This window comes from Mchenga conophoros, linkage group LG2 (genome assembly GCF_057382185.1).
Source record: "Mchenga conophoros isolate Kocher_MC1m ecotype Shallow Benthic linkage group LG2, M_conophoros_male_GT1.1, whole genome shotgun sequence".
In the NCBI taxonomy this organism is placed as follows: domain Eukaryota; kingdom Metazoa; phylum Chordata; class Actinopteri; order Cichliformes; family Cichlidae; genus Mchenga; species Mchenga conophoros.
Genome location: NC_140527.1, coordinates 36,679,880 through 36,703,114, shown reverse-complemented (window position 1 = coordinate 36,703,114; position 23,235 = coordinate 36,679,880). Strand labels below are relative to the sequence as shown.

General features: G+C 39.8%; 1 protein-coding gene across 5 annotated transcripts; it reads right to left on the bottom strand.

Annotated features, from left to right (window-relative positions):
• Window positions 1–4,699: 4,699 nt before the first annotated feature.
• On the bottom strand, window positions 4,700–23,120 carry septin6 (septin 6). 5 transcript variants are annotated; one of them, XM_085244556.1, is made up of 12 exons: window positions 23,002–23,119; window positions 22,710–22,826; window positions 20,906–21,020; window positions 18,088–18,283; window positions 16,600–16,786; window positions 14,774–14,935; window positions 13,779–13,875; window positions 12,561–12,729; window positions 12,199–12,331; window positions 11,910–12,100; window positions 10,803–10,849; window positions 4,700–5,862 (listed from the first exon to the last, which is right to left on the bottom strand). In XM_085244556.1, the coding sequence occupies exons 1-11, from the start codon at window positions 23,068–23,070 to the stop codon at window positions 10,846–10,848; spliced, it is 1,440 nt and encodes a 479-aa protein (XP_085100682.1). In that variant the 5' UTR covers window positions 23,071–23,119; the 3' UTR covers window positions 4,700–5,862; window positions 10,803–10,845. The 5 variants fall into 5 exon arrangements, with proteins under 5 accessions (XP_085100682.1, XP_085100666.1, XP_085100658.1 ...); XM_085244549.1 differs by lacking the exon at window positions 4,700–5,862 and adding an exon at window positions 6,952–8,893; XM_085244540.1 differs by lacking the exon at window positions 10,803–10,849.
• Window positions 23,121–23,235: the final 115 nt, after the last annotated feature.

The window sequence follows — 23,235 nt, the reverse complement described above, 5'->3', positions numbered from 1 at the left end:
GGGAAGGAAAATAATGAATAATCAATAGTATCTGAAAGTCACGCAGGAACTGAGAGACTTCCAATTTAATTTAATGTATCACCTTAAGGTGCTTTATATTGTAATAGAAAACCCCCAGCCTCAAATGACCTTCTATGAGCAAGCACATGGCAACACTGGGAAGGAAAAGCATCCTTTTAACCTCCCACAGAACCAGGCTCAGGGACAGACAGTTATCTCCCACAGCTGGTTGGGAGTCGGGAGGAAGACAGAGATTAATAATAAGTAATGATTTAATGCATCAGATGATCGGTCTGCTAAGTGAAACAGGGAAATGACACAAGAACTGGTCTGAAAACCTCGAACAGGGATTTATGAGTCTAAATTTGAAATCTTTGATTCAAAGTTTGATCACTATGTTGATGTACAAATTACTTTTTAATACACAGTGTTAATACATTTGTTTTTGTCAAATGTCATACAGACTGCCGCGATGTTTTGTTGTTGTTTTGTTTTTCTTGTTACTGTTTGATCTCTTTGCAAAGGTAAATGCAACTTAGGACAACCTGGTTGTGTGTGTCTCAGTTTCTTTCAGATTTCCAGAATGAGCTTGGTTGGTGTCAGAGGTGGGATCTCTTGGCTTTTACTGATCTTGAAAGAAGGCTTTCCAGCCTCTAACCTCATGTATTTGAGAGATGGAGAGCCTGACTATTTGGACCCCAGACCATCTCCATGGGGATTTCTAGGAATGGAGCACATTGTCCTCAAATGGCGAGAGATCTGAAATAAACTGTTAGAATTTAGGGGGACGAAACAGGAAAACAATTGTTTCTCTGTGTTCACATCTGGTCAAAAGGTGATTTCAGGGATGAGTAAATGCTGTGTTCCAGGAACACTGGGAATATTTTTCAAAGAAAGAGAGTAATTGAAGACCGGCTCCTCCTTGCTGAATTGACTGTCCATCAAATTATGGTGAAAAACACTTTGGATTTGTGGTGATGATTGCCTCTAGAATAGAGATCAGGCCCGTCAAATAGACAAAACTGGACATTTGTGAGCGTGGGAAACAAGTCTGATAAAGAAAAATACCAATCAAGAGTTGGATTGTCTCCAAATGTGGTTTATGTGAATAGGATAGTGATCAGGGCTTTTTGTGTTTGGATAAAACATTCTGGATTTCTGCAAGGACAGAAAGTCAAGAGATAGAATACAAGAGAAAAAACATGTACAAAATCACCTGAAAGCATTAAATATGTGGAAGTATGAGAAGCTTTGTCAGAGAAAGTTCTTGTCTGTATCTCTCGTTAGAGCCTCAGTCTATTAGAATGGACCATGACCCTGACTCTGGCTCTTCAATGGCTACACCTACTCCACCTCCACCCCCACCATTTAGCAGAGATGACGAGGAGCGCACAGTGCCTGCAGACTCTTCCAGTGATTCATTATCAACCACAGCCTGCCACCGGAGGTTTCATATCCACAAGCTGACTCATCAGAAAGCATGATCGCCTCCACAGCAGAGTTTTCTACCACAGTAAAGTACACCCGACAGCTACACCCAATATGTCCCTTAAATGCCCACAGTTTAAGTGACAAGCACCAATGTACAGTCCCTATTAATCTTTTGACTGTGATCAGAAGCTCATATTAAAGAAGCCAGGAGTCATGACTGGGGAACAAACTATAAACTTCTAGAAGCATCTAGGATCAGACTTCAGCAGACATCACGAATGGGATGATTGTGACAGTGAGGCGCACATGGAGGCCACAACAGCCCTGTGCAAGGTCATGCTGACAATCTCCTCAGAGCCCTACAGAAGAAGACAAAGGACAAGAGCGAACCATTTACCAGTCTATCATTAGATGCTACAGCATCTGGGCCCACACCCCTGACTGCAACTACATATCAAGCTGCTGCTGGAGGAAGAGGTGGCTCCAGAACGGGATGATGTGAACCAGAGAGCTGTTTCAAGTCCCATTAGAGGGGACATTGTGCCTCAGCAGGGACAACCATGCTAACGACAAGTATGGAAATGTGGACTGAGGCTGCTGGGAAGGCAAAAGAGAGATGTGCAGCTACTCTGACTCATCTGACGCTTGAAGATGACAGTACCACCTACAGCACGCATATTAGTATACAGCCCACACTCACACACAAGTTTTTCCCTACCTTCAAGACAAAATTGAGAATTGCCAACTTCTGCAAATCAAGACAAGTGATCCCAGGTAAGGGAGCAAAGTCTCAGCTCTGCTTTGTTGCTTAAGGGGAGAGAGAGAATGCTCAATGTACTCTTCCTGTTTGAGCTTCAGCCATCAACCAATCCCAGGATCAACAAAGCAGTGAGGTGTGATGGACTGACTTACCTGTGTGCACCATGGAAGAAATAAATATCAGTGGACTTTCTATCAGTGTTTGGGTCTAATGTTTATGTCATAAATTTCATGTGTGTGATCAATGAATCAGTGCTAAAAACAAAGGATTGTAAGGGAAAATAGTAGGATTCTGCTGGATTCTTGGAGGATTCTGCTGGATTCTTGACTATACCAAAGACGCTGAATAAAATAAGGATGTGCATAGTTTTAAGCTTGGCCAAAACTTTGGACTCTTTCTCCTGTTCTTGGAGCTGCTACACAGGTTTTATTCCTGTGTTGCAGGGTGTTTGCTGCTCCCGAGGGAGACAGCTGCCATCGAGGAGTGTCACCGACTTAATTTATCGTTGTTTGCTTTATCTGTGTGGTTTTAATGTTGTTTTGTCCACTGATAGTTAAGACTAAGTGTGTAATTATAAGTCAATATGATAATAATAATATGAGAATTTTAGTGTTTTTCATATTTATGTAAGTAGGAGTATTATATAGAAATTGTAGTTTTGTACGTCTTCTAGTTAAAACATTTTTTAATATTCAGGGAGGGAATAAATATTCTCTCTTCTTCATTCAGATAGTTCAGTTGATACAAGCAAAACCAAATTCACCATGTTAGACATATAGATAAACATAAGTATTGCAAAAAATACATTTATAGTATTGTGCAAAATGAATAATTTATAAAGTCCAACCAATAGCAGGCAGTCAAACTTTAGGTACTTGACAGGAAGTTATACTTGCCATTTCTCTGGAGTTAGTCTGTCTTGTCTCCTCTGTCTCTTCACATTATCCTGGATGGACTCCATTATGCAGACATGATCTCTGTGGCTCTGTGTCAGACTGTATGAACCAGTCCTGTTTTGCTTGATACTGAAAACAGTTCTTTCTGACTCCGGTTGCATTTTTCATTTGTTGTTATGTTGAAGAATGAATTTGGGGTTGATGGCACACCTCTCCGAGAACTGCAAGACCAATATGAACTTGAAAACTTAAGACTGTAATGTAGTTGGCTCATTCCATGTTGGTTTTGTCATGTCATCTCCAGATTTGGAGGACCTTAGAAAGCACAGTTTTGCAGGTAGTGAGCTGGAATGAGCAGCAATTCAATGCTGCAGGTGGTCAACTATTTTAAAAAGATTAAATAATTTAATCCATAGTATAATCAGTAATAAACATACTGGTTCTTTCTTTCTTTATATGTGCACATCTTTGCTTACACTGCCTCCTTCAGGACAAAGTGGGACAGAACAACTTCTCCATCTGTAAGAGTGGGTATTACCATTACGTTAAGTCTTGGGACATTAAATTTATTTAGCTTATGTCATTTCCACCAAAGCTCCACCCAACTAAATATAGAGGTCTAATCAACCAGTGATAACAACATCTTATATATGCAAAGCTATTGGTAACTGTAGCTGATAAATACAAGTCATAAAGTGAGGCAAACCAGGGAAAAGTGCAATATTTTCCTCTGAATTATATTCTTCCATCCAGTATTTTACAATGTGACATTATAATTTGCTATCATTGTGTATGTAGGGCCTGATAATAGCCCTGGGAATGTTACAGTAGATATGTTTAACAGCAGTTTTAGAATTTATAAATGAAACAATTCTTTGCAAAAAGATTTGTCTCTAATAGTTAGGCTTAGTTTTTGCATCTATGTAAGTTTTCTTTAATTAAAATCGAACATTTCTGTCCACATATCTCTCGTAAATATATATAATAAATCCAGAGAAAGACTTCGAAGCAGATGAACCCTATGAAGAGACACAACTTTAGGATTTGACTGTGGTCATCAAAGAAAGTGAAAATAACAAAGACAAAAACCATTAATGTCACAAAACCCAGTTTGTATCAGTTATTTGTCTTAAAAAGGCATCTAAGATGTAGTTTAGTTTCATTCATTTATAAGTAAATATGTTTAAATAAATTGTGCAATTTTACTTTCCCTTAAAAAAAAAACCTTCATTCATTTTAATTTCTTTTTTTTTTTTTTCCTCTACTTGTCTGTGCCTCACAGATTGAGAACCATCTATCCATTTCCTTCCAGTTATCCAAATAGGAGTCACAGAGAGGGCTGGAGCCTACTCCAGCTGTCACGGGACGAGAGGCGAGGTAGACCCTGGTCAGGTGATCAATCTGTCACAGAGCTAACACTTAGAGACGAGTCAATTTAGAATCACCAATGAACCTAAGTCCATGTAAAAAACTCTGAGAGAACATTTACATTCTACAACGAAAGACCCTGCGCTGGATTTGAACCTAGCACCGTCTTGCTGCGAGGCGACAGCCAGCGCTAATCGCATCAGTTTTAGAGCCACTGTTGAAAATGACAGACAGAAGCGTCAAATGTTTGGATCACCTTTTTTATTCAAAATGTACATCAATGGAATCAAACTAAAGTAAGATCCAGAATCATTTGAGGTGTGGGAGAGGTTCTGACTACAAGAGGTGATGACTGATACTAGAAAAAATGTATGGCAATTCCTGACACCAAAATGTTACACTCAGAGTCACGTCCAAAGATCATAGGTAATAAACAACAAGTCTCCACTTCGATACACAAAATATATCCTTATAAATTATATAAATGCTCGAGTATTTTTTTAATACTCCTATCTGGGGTTTCAATTCAACTCCGTCTTATACTAACATTTGGCAAAGTGGGAGCTGAAATCATAGGACAGAGCAAATGTACATGAATTATATGCACCGATTTGAAGAAAACAGCAATGAAGGAAAACAGATAGCAAAACTTTGTTATTTAAGGGTTAAAAACAAGCAGGTCAAAGATCACTGCAGTAATGAAAAAGAGAGAGAGAGAGATGCATGCAAAATATAGAGTAGGCAAGTGAATATTAAAGCACAATGTGTAGTAAAAGGCCATGACATGTGACCTCCATGGTATTCAGCAGTGACATGTAAACATGGGCACCATAAACATTGCTTTGGCTCTTGCATGATTATGACTCTTAATTTAGATGTGCAGAAAACAAGGGAAGAGGACATCCTCATTATACTGTATCACTTTAACACATTACACATAGTTTATTAAGTGCTTCTGTTCTTTTGTTTAAAAGTAAGTCTCGATGATTCACTGTCATTTTATCCTAATGCCTCTGGGTTGAGAATTCTCTTGAACAGATGAGTGCATAGTGCAGGTCACAGCAATTTTATTTCAACTAAAGGTCAAATAATGACTTCCTCTGTGAGTCCTAAAAGTGTGCGAGTCCCACCCGACGACTTCTATGAACTACAAAGAGTCTCTCTATACATTAAGACATGAAAGCAGATTTAAATTGTGCCCGGTTCCTGACCTGCCCAGCTTTTAACCATCCTTAGGTGGTCAGAAATACCATGCGAGTCCACATTAAGGCCGTATTCAACCAAAGGAGATGCAATGGGGAGAGTAAAAGGTTCATACAGCGAGAAAAACAGGAAGAGGTAAAGGGTGCTTAGTTCTTGCTGAAGCTGCAATCCCCTCTTCAGGTGGTCAAGACAGATTAAAAGAAGCTAAAGAGACAAAGAGAAAAGAGCAGGCAGTTAGAGGGAGGAAGCCAAAGCAGACACGCTTACAAATAAAAGATTCAGAAGTGCGATTCATATCAAGGAGAGAAAAACTTTAGGTTTTGAATTAAATCTTAGTGATCATAGTTATTCAAACAATACACTATAGACATAAAACACCCGATTATATTGTGTCCACACCATGATTTTTTTAAAACAGTGAAATAAAAGGTACAGCCCGTGTTACGATCCCACGACTTGTCTGTGGTCATTCAGGTGCACAGAAATTTAAATAAATGAACAGGTGCATGTCTTCTCCATCACAACTGAAGTGGAAAAGGTATTAGTCACAACAACACAAAAAGTAAACATGTAAGCATAAGCAGAGGCAACATATCGTGGATTAGATTGCTCAAAGTGAGTTTAAAGCAGCATTGAAGCACATACACGTTAACACGTATTATAGCAGAGCAGGTAATGTATAAGAAAACCCTGCAGGGATGGGGAGGGGGGGTCCACAGAGCCTCTGGTCACATTTGAGGTACTCAGTACCCACAAAGGCTGGTCCCTTAGCAAAGCTTGAGGGCTGAGGACCTACTCAGTGCAGAGCCAGGGATTACTGCAAAGGAAAGTGAAACCACACAGACCAATGAGCTGAGGATTGCGAGGAAGGAAAGGATCTTCTGTTGAAGTACTTTGACCCTGGTATCATGTGGAATTATGTGAGTTAAGGCAGGAGTACTTTCAACCCAAGACAATTCCCTCTTTCAAGAGGTGATAAAAGTAACCCTGAACCTTGAAGTGGTGGAACAATAAAGTATAAACTAAGTCAGCAGGCGCCTATTTGATCTGAGGGCCATGAAATAAACACACCTAAAGATCTTCTTTCAATAAAAAATGTTAAACAAAGCTAGGACAGCAGCTGGCCAATGAACTTGCACAAGTACAACCTACTGGCACCAACATTTGTTCACTGTAAGCCCCTGATAAATGAAATATAACTATTTCATCCATTTATTAAATAAACCTTGATTTAATTTCCTAAAAATAAAGTAATGTTTGTCATAGACAATGATTATGTTCACAGGTATAATATATGGTGAAAAATTGGCCTTTATTTTATTAAAATTTTCTTTAATATATGCGTAACACTGATACAAATAACACTGGTCCCTGCAGGACAATTGACATTAAGATGATTGACTTTTAAAATGTGCCTTCATATTGAGAACAATAAGAAAAAAGAAAGTTACAATTGCACTTACAACATTAATATATAGTATGTAAAAAACCATCACATTCAGGTATAAAATATTAAAAGTGCAAATGTGAAAGCTAATACAACGATGCACAAAACACATGATGATGAATGAGGTATGGGAGAAGTGGCAAAGAGAGGAGGCTCACATCTGTTCATGCATGAGGCTGAAGAGAAACAACATCAGCAAGGGGACATTAAGAAAGTAAATCTCCATTTTATTTTTTATTGTTTAAAATGTCTTTATAATTCTTAAAGAAAAACAATGTAATGTGGTTACATTCTGCAATTAATTTACAGTGCCGGGAAGCACCTTTCTTATCATTCAAACTGCTTTTACAAGCAAGAAACTGTAATACAGTATGAATTTTATCTAGTTACAGCTGAGTTGTTGACTCTTGTATTGCTGAAGCTTCACATAAAAACAAACAAACAAACAAAACTTCACTTACTAAAATTATAGACTGTATATAAAAGAGAGCCATAGCTGCTGTGACATCAGTGGTTTGTAAAGCCCCGCCCACAAGAACTGGGATTGGAATTTGGAAACTAGCAATCGCAAGAAACTGCAACGCTCATACAGTAATAATTTGTTGCCCTAAAGTGGATCTCACTTAACCTATATTGTGATTTATACCGTAAACTCGTAGAGAATGTTTTTATTGAGGTATTAAACATTTATGCAATTATACTTCTTTTTATCAGCAGAGGAACTGCCCCCTAATGGCCATTGAAAAGAATGCAGACGTAATCCACTTTCGCTTTGACTTTACATTTTAAATCCTGAAGATACACCTATCTTTTATATACAGTGTATGATGAAAGCACACGGTGGCTTTTATTGTGAAGGAGATTAATCAAAGGAGACTAATCAAAATTTTATCTACAAGAGAAGCAACTTTACTCCCTGCTAACAATTTGAACAACATAACATGAGACAAATTGACAGATTTTAAATATCTACATCAAGACAAGGTTTTTTGGCTGCACAATAACGGACACAGAACGGACACGGGCTGCTTTTCTGTCGCACTTCTAAAAAAGAAGGTGCTTGTTGTAGCACAAAACTCTACTTCCTGTTACCACTTTAACCACAGGTGTCACCAAATAAGCAAGAAGTGATTAGCCTATCAGAAACCCAATGATTAACTACTTGAAGTGTGCTTTTCTTCAGCAAGACATTTTCTTGAAATGCAGCAATTTCAGACACCACAGTTTCATGGAGGCGGTTTAAAAAAAACAACATTACTAAGTTTACTGCTTTTCTTCAATCTCACAGTCAATCTGCCTTCATATTAATAACAGTCTATTCTTGTAAAGTCTGAAATCCAAAACAGATTTCTCATCCTTCATGCTTCAGTCCCATTGTTTTAATGCATGTTTCCATTTAGCCTCAGTACATTTCTGCCCATCACTACAGTAGTCATGTATGTTAATATCTTTTTAAAAGCTCACATCATGCAAAAAGTCACTAAATATTAAAAAAACAAAAAACAAACATGGAATGCATTTTGTAAATTTGCATAAAAAGAGAAGCCGAATAATTGCTTGTACAACCCACACAACTGACAAGCATCATTCAGCATGAAAAAAACAAAAGAGTAAGTCAAACTGATAGCAATGCCCAGCGTCTTCCACAGAGCAGGGAGGGGCATGTGGAGGGTTGGATTATGGGGTAATGTGAGGGTGAGGAAGGGGTACTGTAAAGGATGATGGGGTTGGAAACTCATTCACAGCAGGATGGCCACAAGGGAGCACTTTTTCTACAGGAATCCTTAGCTGGAAATAAGAGAGAAGGGCTGTTATTGCTTTCTTGGAGTTAAAACATCATCACAAGACAGTTTCACACAGGTGACATCACATCAACATTAGTTATCAGGGGGCGCTGACGGGGAAAACATGCTTCTTAAGGCAACTCAAAAGGACTGAGTGCAGAGGTGAGGATGTGAGTACAGCTGTCTATTTGTTTGAATCAGACAGTTAAATAAATCTTTTTCTTTCTTTTCAGGTTTTCCTCCCTCCCTTGAGTTTCAAACAGCGGGTCTTATTGTCTTCCTCGAGCCTTGCTCGTCAAACACCATCTTGTTTCCAGCTTTTTTAAGAGCTCTGAAATGCTTGTGGAGTTTACAGATTGCAAGACAGATGTCTTTATTCACTTCTACCCTCCCCAGTGGTTGAGTCTTAACAACATGTCCCTCTGTGGATTTGGCTTTTGAATCCACAAAAGTGGGGTGGGGTGGTGGTGGGAGTGGGGGTCGTCATATGGCTCTGGCTGATCAACAAAACATGTCATCTCTGTAAACAGAGAAGGGCCCTGAGGCTGCTAGCTGCTCTGGTGTGACCCGTTAGTTTCAGTTACTCTTCAGTTCAGCCTTGAATGAGTCTTTGTGCAAAGTCAGGGAAGGGCCACGAGAAAAAGAGACTGTTGTGCTTTTTGGGAGGCAGATGGAACAGTACATCAAATGGATGGGTGGGGATCTAATAAAGTGGCTGATTTAGAAGCTGGCACAAGGACGGTAAACACTGCATACTCAAGGATAGGATCGGCACAGATGTTTCCATGAAGTACTGCAAATCTGTGGCAATAAAATGCTACATTTGGATTAGCCATTTCTCAAACAGTGACGTGCTTAAATAACTTAAATGGGCAAATTAAATCCATGCAAATTAGAGGAGATTTAACAGCTTTATAAATCTTCAGATTGTGTTTACATATTCAGATTCAGAGAAGTATTTGGCTGCACAGTTTGACAGCCACTAATGCTTCAGTTTCATTTCTGGTTAACTTGTACTACTTATCAGTCAATCGTCTGAAGTACAAAATGTCAGATAATGAAAATGTTGCCTTTTCAAAGTCAAATAAAATGTTGCGAGCTCCATCAATGTTCTGTTAATCTGGGCCTGGGTCACGATGGCAGCACTCTCAGGAAAGATGCCTAGACATTCCTCTCCCCAGCCAACAATTCTAGCTACAGTAGGGATGCAGGGGCGTTCCCAAACCATCCAACAGACATAATCTCTCCAGCATGTTCTGGGTTACCTCCCATTAGTACTCAGACACATCTCCTATGCGGCGTCCAGAATGCCTTGTGATCAGAAGCACAAACCACTTCAACTGGCTCCTTTCCACACAGAGGAGTTGCAGCTCTACTCTGTGCTGCATCTTCCCAGACATCCAGACACTCTTGGCTGCTACATACAGCTTGTGGTCCTATGAAGGTGGGAAAGTAGATCAACTGTCTTCACTACAACAGCCAAGTAAAGTGTCTGCATCGCTGCAGACACGCACCAATTTGACAGTCTTCTGTTCCATTCTCCCCTCACTCGTGAACAACACCCCAAGATACTCAAAAGCTCTCCCACTTGGGACAGCAACTCCTCCCTTTTGCCCAGAGTGGGCACTCCACCCATGTCCAGCTGAGAACCATGGCCTCAGATTTGGAGATGCTAGATGCTCACACTCAGCTGCAAAGTGCCCCGGTGCGAGCTGAAAATGATCAAAAGCTGAGAGGTGATCCTGAGACCACCAAACCAGAGAACCAGTGTCATAAAAATCTATGAATCAGTGACAAAGGGCCGTTCTGGTGGAGTTAATAATGATTCCCGAATTGCAGAAGCTTCAGAATTTTAATATTTATATATTTTTTTTCACATCTGTTGGCGGTGTAACTCAAGAAGGGGGTCTTACCCGAAAAGGTGCCTCACGCAGCATGCAGCAAGTGTGGGAGGAGTTAACTGGAAAACATTACGGATGCAACATAGGTGACACATGCACTCACAGGACACATTCAAAACACATCATTCATCATAAATAACTGTCTCCCGGAGACTGAAAAGAACTTGATTATTAGACCCCGCTAGTCAGATTTAATTTGTGACCTTGAGACAGAGCCTAAAAAAGAAAATTAGAATGGCTGTGAAGAAAATCAATTAGCAAGAAGGAAATAAAGCAACAAGAAACCTCTCAGTGCAAGTGTCTTCTTCCTTTTCCAACGGGCACATCAGCTTTAACACAACCAGGAGTTGATTAGCACCATGAAGGGACCAACAATGTCAATAACACATCAGGCTGCACACGCAATACCAGCCTCAGCCTCACTAAACTTGTGGTATAAGCAAAAGCATGTCAGATCTATTACCAAAGCATTTGGAAAAGTGTATAAAGTATTGGCACATGTGTGTAAAGTTGTTTACACACATGTATTGAGAGCGTTTGATTCTGTGGTGAACCAGCAGCAGCGCTTAATTGCAGAGCAATGATTTCTGACTGAAATTCATTCATCTAACTCTGCTGACAGTTGGCTACTTTTCAACTATTTAGATGAGGACAGATTGTAATTTTCACCAGTCTCCCTCCCCTCTCTTCTCCTCTTATTTCTCCACACTGGCGATGAGTTATAGTCAGCTCACTTAGCGTGGAATTTAGTACTAACTACAATCTCTATTATTATATGGAGGGAAAACTGGAACATTCATCTGCCTCTGTGAATTAAAGAGCAGTGTCAAAGTCTGCTTATAAGGGTTTGCCTGAGCCTGTCAGCTATACAAATCTAATATGGATTAGCATCAAATTACACAAATCCACGGTGGGTTATTAACCAGTGGTGGCAGATAAACCACTGAGATATTGATATGACAGTTCCAATACATACTGATATAAAACCTTGAAGTCAGTTATTTTATCACTGGCTTGTCAACACCCTCCCAAATTCATTTCATACTCCATTTCCTGTAGTCACACAGCCAATGGTACACCTGTGAGGGTAAAGCCACAGAGCGGGATAACAATACTCACTTTTTCCTCTCTTTGTCCCTCTTGAGTGTGGTGGAGCCCCCTGCCTGCTGAGCTTGATTCTGCAAGAGCTCTGCAGCAGTCTTTTTCTGTTTGAATGTGTTGACCTCATCGTCCAGAGTCTTCTTCTTTTCTTCCAGCTTCTTTTTCTCGTCCTGGTGGAGTTTCTTCAGACGGTCGAATTTCTCGTGCAGCTACGTGACAAGAAACAGACACAGTTGTTTTGTGTTTTAAAAACAAAGCAGAAATATATCTGGCTCACATAAACACTGGTTATGCTGCTGATACTTACCTCTTTCTCTGCTTCTTTGAGCTCAGCCTCCTTCTCTTTAACTCTTTGGACAAACATTTGCCTCATTTCTTCTTCCTTCTTTTGCAGTTCTCCCATGAACTCGTTCCTCTTAGCTTCATATGTTTCCTGCAGACTGGCAGAGGAAAATGACAGAGGGAAGAAATATGAGCAATAGAAACAGTAAAGCAAATCTCTTATAAGATAAATTTAGCATATTTTATAAAACCATTCAAGATTTTAACCTCCATACTATGAAAACTTTCACAGTTACAGGCCCCCAAAGTGTAAAAAGTAAATGGGAGGTTGGGGGTAGAAATAAGATGATGAATGCAAAAATCAGCTGCAATAAAGGAGTCTGCTACCTGAAGGGCTTGCTGTCAGGATCCGTGTCCTTGAACCCCATTTCCTCCAATTTACATCTCCGATAGAGTTCATAGTGACGCGTGTGAGTCTGCTCTCGCAGGTCCTCCATGTTAACTCTGATCAGCATTTCCCGCAGTTTGACAAAGTCACAGTGAGTCTCATTTTCCACTGTGAGAAACAGAACACAGGGACTTAGTGCATGTCTCACAGAACAAACTAGAACGCATGCTAAAGCTACAGTATAAAGTAAATCAAACAAACTGCAGCAGTATAAAAAGGCAGTGTTCATGTCCTGTGTTTTCTGTATTGATTTTTGGTGCTGGACTGAGCCGAGCTGCATGCCTCCTCAGGACATGTGACACCATGTGAGTATGCATGAAGACAGTCTGGGGTAAACAGACCCAGTGTTTGATAAAAAGCCTTCTTCAGTCATAAATATTATACACTGCAGGCCATTCGCATTAAAACGGCGGTGTGGGTTTCATTGTTTTGGCAGCAATCCAGCACACTGAATTTTAAATGAAGTATTAATGATATGGGAAAAACGCTGACTTTAAGCTTTGGGGTTTTTTGATGTAATCCACATAAATATTAGACACACATCGTGGGAAATGCATCTCTGTTTACCATATGGCTGCTTGTATAAAAGGATAGAATTTCTAAAGGGATTACACCAAAATTAAAGCAAATTTAGCAGAAAATTGTTGTTGTTTTTAAAATAAAGACTTCAGGGTGTTTTTTATGTTTGATAGCATTATAAAGTAGACATAACAAGAAACGAGAAGAGCAGTCATACTGCAAGCATTTAAGCTGCGTGTGTTGAATAAGACCGAATCATATAAACATCTGCCCACATGCATGCATACACATTTGATAATAACAGCAAGCACGTGTCTGTAACAAACGGCATAGGAGCAAATCAGTGCAACTGGAGTTAAAGTATTGACAGTTCTGTCTACTTCACATACATTAACCACACCATTGATCAAGGAGGTCAATAAAAGCGACATAAAATTCCTTTATGGGCTAAAAGCTGGTGCTGCAATGATTTACAGTGTGATGGCAGTGATGGAACTGCAGGTTATATAACGGGTTATCAGCTAGTCTGTAGCAGCTATTTGAGTTGAGCAGAAATATAAGGGGAGGGAGTGGCTAGAGCAGCTGTGATGAGAAGGAGCATGCTCTCATTTCCTGTGCAGGATGTAACCCGGGCTTACCCTGCACCGTTCCCCAGGGGTACTGCCGGGCCTTCACCATCTTGTTCCCAATCTTGACTTCCTCTGTGCTCCCCACCACGGCAAAGGGCAAATGGCTCTGTGAAGCGTAAAGAAAAGCACGGTTGGTGTGCTGCCAAACACACACTCTGCAAATTCTCCACAGCTTCTCTCCACACACAAAGTAAATAAATAAATCAAACACCTTTTTGTTACCAAGAAATCCAGAAGTATTTGTGCTGCCGGCGTACGTCGATTCCATTATTTCAACTTACACAAGCTGATCATTAAGAACTTGTTTTTCCAGACAGCAAGTACTACAATAAAGATTTATGATGTCTCAGAACAGAGTTGAGGTCAGGCTGTGCAAACATGAGAGGAGAGGCTGCAGTTTAATAGAATCAGTTAAGGATAGTTAAGGAATTTGCACAGATCAGGACTAATAAACATCTAAGTGAGCCTTGAATTATCTGTCACTGCACACAGGCCCTTTCCCACACTGCAGGTTTCCTGCAGAGCGAACTGAACACTCTGCCGTGCTGCGACAGCAGCTTCCTGACAGACTAAGGAGACACGTACAAAATCTGCCCCGACTCCACATCACAAGTTGTTACGCTGGTAAAATAAATTAGAATTAAGCAGCGTAGCTACATCCGTCTGCTCCCTTAGTCACACAGGGTCGCCACAGCAGGTAGCTCCACACGTTTGATTTGGCAGACTCTTTATTTATTTATTAACCTTTATTTAACCAGGAAAAGTCCCATTGAGATTAAAAACCTCTTTTGCAAGGGAGTCCTGGCCAAGAGGCGACAACACGTTGAAATTACAAAGTTACATACATATTATAAATAACAATTACAATTACATTTTACTTTAATCCCAGATGCCCTTCCCGACACAACCCTGAAGGCATTCGTGTCCCCCTCCATGACTGAACTGTGGATCTTTTGCTTAGGTTAGCTGAATGTGTAACGCACAACAGTAGAAATGAGCCTTACGTTCATGGTGGAGTTGATCTCGGCCACGGATTCGTCATCGGTGGGGAACTGGTAGATCTGCACTCCGTTGCTGACCAGCTCACTGGTGATTTTGATTTTGAACTTGGCCAGCTCACTCTTCGAGATAGCATCTGACTTGGCGATGATTGGGATAATATTGACCTGCAGTTAAGAAATGAGGCGAGCATTCATGTAGTTATCACAATAGCGCAATAAGGTGAAGTGAAATATTTCAGACATTCAGCTAAATATAGTTTCACAGCTAGTTTCACAGCCTTTCCCCTTCTGTAGTCCAAATTTAGAAAGTAGTTGATTTATTAAAAAAAACTCTTAAGCTGTAGCTAGAATTAAGTAATATTACAGTTTAAGAACAGAGTGCATAACACTTTTTCTTATACATGGCTTCCACTCATATATTCCCAAAGACTGCAGTAGTAATTTAAAAGAAAATGTGAAAAATGATAGGGGTACTGTTTGCTTTAACATTCAGAGAGTATAAGCAAAGTCAATACAGACAAAAGCTAAAACTCCAATCAAGAGATAAACAGAATCACTGTGGTTGTCAACTTAACTCAGGTTTCCTTTATATAAAAAGGGTGAATTTGATGCTTCATTTGATTCTTCTGCACAAAATGCACTAATCACATGCTGCCTGTTTCATTTAAGACGAACATACCACAGAGGAATACAGAAACGATGAAAATAACTTCTTTCATCACATGTGAATCTCCATTGCTCACAAATCAGGAGATCAATTAGTGAAAAGGTCATGATTTTTACACTCGATTTAAGTCAAAACAAATTTGCTGTCCACTCATGTGATAAAGCCAGGTTCAAAGAAAGCATCTTTTTGACATTAAATGCACTGGCTTTAGGTTTTAATATATAAATTATAAAATATCATCTCGATTCATACTTCCCCCTCAGAGAGGACAGAAACATAATCTTAAGTACAGAGATAAAAATAGTAAAAGCAGCACAGAAAGTGAAAGCTTTCGTGTTATGTCTCAGATCACAGAAAGTTTCTCCAACCGTGGACATATATGTTACCCAAACAGTGATAATTCTAGGGAGGTGGGGAAAAACAGGCACAATCACCGTCGTATATAAATTACAGCTGACAGGTGGAAAATAACATTTCACTCCTACACAACTATTTTACAGTGCTGTGTCAGCCCACACAACCCCTGATTTTATTTATTATTATTTGAATGTGGGCCCCTTTCACTAAAAGCAAGGGATGCTCCGGGTCATGTGAACAAAAATATCTTAGTGCATCCCTTCGTCTGGTGAGGATTCAAAGTCTAGCTCGAGGACACTTCAGCAGAGCGCTGTTTGAATGTGCTCCTAGGTGAACGTGTAAACAGAGGAGGCTCTGCTCTAGATCACGCTGCTGTGAATGCTTGCTGGAGGGCACAGCTGCTCTGGCAAACGCTAGGCTGGTTCTTTGTGCAAAAGCCATGAGGGCCATGCAAATAAGCTGATGGGAAAGGACCTCACAAAAACCAGGCTTCAGTCACTGAGCAGACTGCATTTCACAGCTGACCTACACCGACGCAGCAACAAGCCCGAGCCAATTTACATTCAAGCAGATGGAAAGGGTTTATGGCCTATGACTGAAGAAGGCAGATTCAATGACACAGTCATGCAGTGTCAGAGCACATACCTACAGCATATCTATGACACGCTACTCAATAAACAGATATTCTGTAAGATCATTCAGCTGCAGCACAACTGTTACATAATAGAAACAATCCTAAACATCTTCTAGTGGACTCTTTGACACAAAAACAACTAAAGATGACACTCAGTGAAGTGAAGCTGACCTTGCTATCAAGTTTTTTCATGGTCACCAGATCCAGCGATTTGAGCGAGTGTCCCGTTGGAGCGATGAAGTACAGGCACGCATGGATGCGGGTGTCGTGGTAGCTGTGTAGCGTGCGCTTGATTTTCAGCTCTTCCTGTAGATATGCTTCAAACTGGGCATCAATAAACTCCACAATGGACTTGTAGCTGTTAAAAGATGAGGGACAGAGAAGATTTTTTCAACACACCACAGCATCTGAAACCAGCAAATATTAAGCATTTTTTTCAAATATAAGCTACATTTCTTATCTAAATAGTAAGGTATTAATATTCAGGATATCAGCGAATCATTGCAGCACTAGAGTCACTGTTATCTGTGGAAGGCCCGAAAGTATACTGAGAGTATAGCAACACAGAAGACAACTGTGAGTTCTAAAGACTTTGTCTCCTCTGGGAAAATCATGTAGGAACATCTCTTATACTTTTATTATAATCATTATCCAACAATCTGCAAGGAACCTAGCAGAGTAAAAGTCCACTACAAAAAGAGTCCGATCAGATTGGGAGATTTGAGTTGTCACATGTTTCTCCTCATGGTAATTTCAACAAAACTTTAGGGCTGCAGTGCATGTGTGAAGACGCCTGCAGTCAGAACATGTGAGAGCAACTACCTGGTAAACATGATTAATTTTTAACTAACTTTACAGAAGCAATGATCAATTTTGCTGTGTGTTAGGACAGACCGTCTTATCTGAGGAGGTTTAGTCTAAAGCAGGGAGATTTCAAGTCATACTTTATACTCATGCCAGGTCAGATTCTTGATGTTTGTAGTTTTAGAGTATTTGATTTATCCAATAACTAATTCAATCTTATCTGCAATGACACATGCGAGAGAAAATGAACAAAAGAGAAAGATGTTGGCCGGTTTATTGAGGACTACAGGAAGCTTCAAAAGGCATCCACTCTTTCCAGAAAACAGACCCATAAACACTGTGAAAAAAACCCCACAGCTTATGTAGAAAGTATAGGATATTCTACCTGCAGCAGTGTATAAGATAGTTTAACCCCATGTTACTTCCCCTGGGATTTCCAACAATTGCAGGATTCCCATTGTACAGAGCTTACAAAGTTCACACAGTCTCCTCCTCTTCCTCAACTTACCCTCTGCATCACACTTAAGGTTTGGTAACAAAATCGTGGGTGTACACAGCAGCTTAAGTGTCATATCCTAAGGCTGTGATTTGCTTCTCATGCCAGACAGGAAAGCAGCTACATCTTAATTTCTGTTTCCCAAAACTGATGAGGAAACTACTTCACTTTAGACATCTGATGAAAGAAAGTTAAGCAACGAATGACACATAAGCTGCGGAGAGGCTTTAAGTACTCCCAAGATGTCAGGTTTGTCTGGGATGTATATTGCTCCCACTGAAAGATCCAAATAAAAGAAAGTTCTGGAGTTTGACGTCGCCCTCTCTCAAAGATGAAGCAGCTAAGAGTGGCTGACTTACCTGTCTTCTTTATTGATCTGGTCTCCAAAGCCCACGGTGTTGACAACAGTGAGTTTGAGGCGCACGTTGCTCTCCTGAAGTTCATAGGTGTTGGACTTGAGTGTGACTCCCGGCTGGTTGTGCTGGGTGGGCTCACCTTCAAACTTGGTGTTGAACAGCGTGTCCATCAGAGTGGACTTACCCAAACCCGTCTCACCTGCACAACAAACAGAAAATACATCAAGTTACTATCTTCATCTTACAATTACATCATTCAAATCACATAAAAAGGACCTCTTCATCTTTACTTACAGGGCAGTTGCTATTATTTCACTAACTGGAAAAAACTCCCAAACCAAAAGGAATTTAATGACAGGCCCTTTTCTTTGATCAGCTTTTGATATATTTCAGCTCAAGCCACTCTCTCTGACACTACAGTTGTGTAACTCAAGCAAAAAGAAAAAAAAAAGGTGCCTGATAATGTTAGAGTACATTAAAAACAGCGTATTGAATATGCTTAAAACAGAGTGTATTACTCTCAAATGCTTAAAGCCACAAAAACAGCAGCAGTAGCTGCTATGTAATGTACTGACATCCATTTACTGTTAGATGACTCAGATACTGAGCTCCATCTGTAAGAAAATCTATTTTTATTCATTATAGCCTGACCTACAGTCCAACCATGTTAGCCCATTTTTGTGGGACATCTTACAACATCCCTATTTTTCTCTGATAGCACAAGCACACAGACACATCTTTCTGAGCAAAGCTCAGTTCACAACAGTTAAAATTTTGCATCTTGTTTGAAGAAAGTGAAGAACACATAGAAAGGACAGGATGGGTCAATGTGTGAAGTAAAGGTCAAAAATAACACAACAGAAACATTCTGCAGACATACCAGTCATCTTTGAGGCACACATCGTCACATTTTTGCTTGAGTCATACAGCAGTGCTTACAGTTTGGAACAAAACTGCTTTTTCTGCAGCATTGTCTTTGCATCCATATTTTGATTGGATTGTACTAATGTTTTTATAGATTATTTGGAAAAACTGGCAGTCAAAAAGCATTAAAAAGTAACATTATGAGAAAAAACACACATTTCACTCCACTCCCGAGTATAAATAGAATCTAGAGGATGTGTTTAGCTCGGAGGAAACTCAAAAGCCTGTCGCTCGTGCCCACCAATCATTTCATCATCAAAAAGTCTTAAGTGGACATATTCTGCTCATTTCCAGGCCCATATGTTCATTCTTGCACTTTACTAGAGTATCTTTGCATGTTAACAGTTTAAAGTAATCCCTCAGTTTATTCTTTGTCTGTATTAAATCTTTTTAACTCCTCCCATGTTCCCTTTAAGCCACCCCCCTTCTGATTGTTTGCCCCTTGCAAGAAAAAAAACAGCAGGTTTGAACAGCAGATGGGCTGTGTGCCCGAGATAACCACATTACAGATATCCCCTTTAAGTGACATTGTAAAGAGCCGAGAGTTTATGGACATGGATTACTTGTATATACAGTGATCTCATGATCTGAAACCTTTGCCTGGTTTAATATGAACATGCACCTGTAGAAAATATGAGACAAATGCATAACAGGTCTAGTTTAAAATATATAAACAGAGGGTAGTAATGTAACGTAATCTAATTTGCAGCATATCACAAAAACACATTGTATTCAAGGTTAAGGGGAACTATCAGAGTTCCCACAGCTTTCTATGGTTTTAAATGTTATAGCTCTGCCATCAGAGATGTTTAGTTAAATATTCAAGCAAGAATGCTGAAGTTAGTCACAAAGCAAGTTCCCCCACAAAAGAAGATCTCATTGTTTTACTGCTATTACATCCACTGCAGTTTACCTTTTTTGTTTTTGCTAACTCACTGCCGAGCTGATGACTGATGAGTATTTTTGAATGTTGTAGTCTGCTAAGACTCATCTTTCATGTTACTTCCTGTGCTGCTCTGCACATATTTTATTGCTTTCTGGACATTTAACATGTTCCAGAACGGAAACCCTAATGAAAAGATGTTTGTATTTTCAAACAAAAACATAATATGAATACTTCTGATTTCTATAAATACAGTATCATAAACTATAACCTCCACCTTTCTCCCATTTTATTACTTACTGTTTTTCTTCCTGCCTGTCAACTCTGGCACTGACATATTACACATGCCTAACCTGAACAATAATAGAAAGGATTAAATAAATATATAAATAAAAAGGAAAAGACAAACAAGAGGAGCCTATACAGAGTTCTGAAAATGCAAATACGTTTGACATAATGGCACATTCAGATCCTGTTTCTGAGTGCAAGTACTGCCAGACATGACAGGCCTTTACAAAAATACTATAACCTCCACAATTGCAACAAAATGCCATCTAAATAAATTGAACATTATTTTCTCCATTCAGCTAGGGCTGCTGAATGGCTGTATTAGATTAGTTTTAGTGGGATGCTAATAAATTGGCAACTGAGTGCACATAATTGAATACTTCCAGCACTTAATAAGGCTGATGTGACTTGGTTCTCCAGTCTAAAATTAAACTTGTAGGGCATCATTTCTGACTGTCCTCTACATCCTGGAGAAGGCTTGTATCCTGCATTCAGTGTTGCATTTTTTTTTTTTAAACAGTCATGCATATTCAAATTAAATAACCACCAGCAGACACTTGACTTTCCTGAACTGAGAGCATCTTACTCATTACAGTAACCAAAGCAAGCAAAAAGGAAACTGAGAGTCAAACACTGAGCAGCTTTTTGTCTTGTGGAAACACTTGAACTGAAGCAAAGACATTGTGCCTGAAGACATAGAGAGGAAATCTCACATGACACACTCACCAACACAGAGGATGTTGAAGCAAAATCCGTGGTTGACAGACTTGTTGACCAGCTGGTCAGGCATGCTGTCAAAGCCGACATGGCCCGATAGAGGGACAGCACGAGCTCCTTCACCCTAAAAACAAAAGACATAAAGCAACAAGTCAGTGCCTTTCGATCACTAAACGCCTTCCACGTCTGTAAGCACGTGCAGGATTCCTTCTAACGTGCTGAAATATGCATCGTAACGACAGCTGTCCTGTGTAAATAAAACCGTACCATGCCTTCGACCATTTTTTGATCACGTTAGTCTTTGACAATGAGTTCAGGTGCAGTGCTAACTCACTTCCTGCTTCCTGAGCTGTGACTTTCTTCCACAGACGAGACAGTTAGAAACCACAATGTACATATATGGAAAGGTACTGCTGTTTGTGTCAAGACAGAGCGTTTAGAAAAATTTGGAAAAAAAAAGCTTACTGTTTAAAAATTAAAAAAAGAAAAGAAAAACGGATAAAAGCATTAGCATTACTGGCACTGAGTTTTTTGGGTTTTTTTAAAAACTTCCTCTTCTGAGCCTATTTCACTTCCATTCACTCTATCACACTGTTTATAGACAACCTGTATCTGGACCACTAAACACAACAAGTGTAAAAACACTGTTGTTACATATGTGTGTGGGTGTGTGGCTGCTGGTAAGCATCTCCATCAGTGTGAACCTCCTTTCTGCAGCCTACGTTTTGCAGGAAAACAAAAAATGTAGATTATATGGCAAAAGAAAGAATATCTCAACCATCTCAACCTCAGACAACCAGCTATTATGTGGCTTAACATAACACACTGTTGCAGTCCAATGTGGTGAAGATTTCTGGGAGGAAAAACACTCTGTTTTAGACTCAATTTAAAATAACTGAGCAAGCTGAGGGCACTAAACAGTTGTGGATTATTTGGATGGCTGAAATTGGGTTTAAACAGCTGAGGGAGTGTTTGGAAAACTGGACAACCAGCCCTATACTCTTCAGCTGCAAGTGCAACATTCCTGAGACCATTCCCGCTTTTCATGACACTCACAGCCAAGTTACACACAGTGAGCGGGTTTCCATTCACTAGATATGGATATCAAACTGTAAAACCTTGCTATTCTCAGCCCTCCCTCTGGGTTACGCGGCTTCTTTCCAAGCCCCCTCCCAAAAAAGGCAAACTTAGACCACGATTTGTGCATTGCACGGCCAAATGTCTACAAGGACCTACGATCTATTTGTCCGTAATATTCATTAAGACAACGCCCGGAAAACAAAGTTGACGGGTCTTGCATAAAACAACATAACGGAAATGAGCATCGTAGCCGTGCCGAAATGGGGGCGTTCAGAATGAATGGCCTACCTATGGCTCTGTAACAGCCTCTCGTTTTTATGTGAGATAATAGATAAGTCGGTTACTTTAAATTTTAAATGTCTTAATCTATTAATTCCGTTTACAGGGTAATTTAGGTTTTTACCAGTACAGGAAATCTGCAGGCGTTAGCATACCAAAATGAAAATATTCTACCGGAGAGCTTCGACTGTTGAGTGCTGGGCCTTAATTTGATATCTGGTTAAATTTTGTTTTTATACCGTGTTTAGGGACGCATAATCAGGTTTCTATTAGCTCTAATTATAATTGATCTAATTAAGCCACGGTACACTGGATTTGGATGGAATAGCCACGAAAAACGGATGGTGGCTGGGTAAATCTGCTTGAAATTATACACTCTTCTGCGAAACGCTTGATCCATAACAAAAATATATAAGATAAATACATGAATTCCAGTGTGAAACAGGCTACTTACCGCTTGCCTTGCTATCTCGGTTGACGCCATAGTAGCTGCTGTTAGCCGGAGGACGAAACCTCTGCTGCTCTGTTTAGCAAAGGAAGCTGCACCGTTACCGTTACACCGAAAGATGGCCTAGCAGGAATGTACCACAAACCAATGCGCTTTTAGATATGATATTTTTAAAAACTGCACCCATATTATGTATTTCTTACTTATCAAATATAAGCTACAGGCATACTCCAAATGATTTATTTAGAATTTTGCTTCGTAAAAATAATAAAGATATAAATAAAACTATTTACTGTACCCCCTCAGGATGTCGCCATGGTTCCGTCTGGTGGTAGAGACGGCGATCTGCAGTCAGTAAACGACACATTCGTGTCAGTTAAGAATAAACGGTAAAACCAACGCGGCAACGACCAGTCAAGGAAACTTTTTAAAGTGTTTATATAACTTCAAAAAATTAAGCACTGTCTCAAACACACTTAGGAGATGTATGTAAGCACGGGAAGTAATGTTTATGGGTTTTACGTGAGAACTA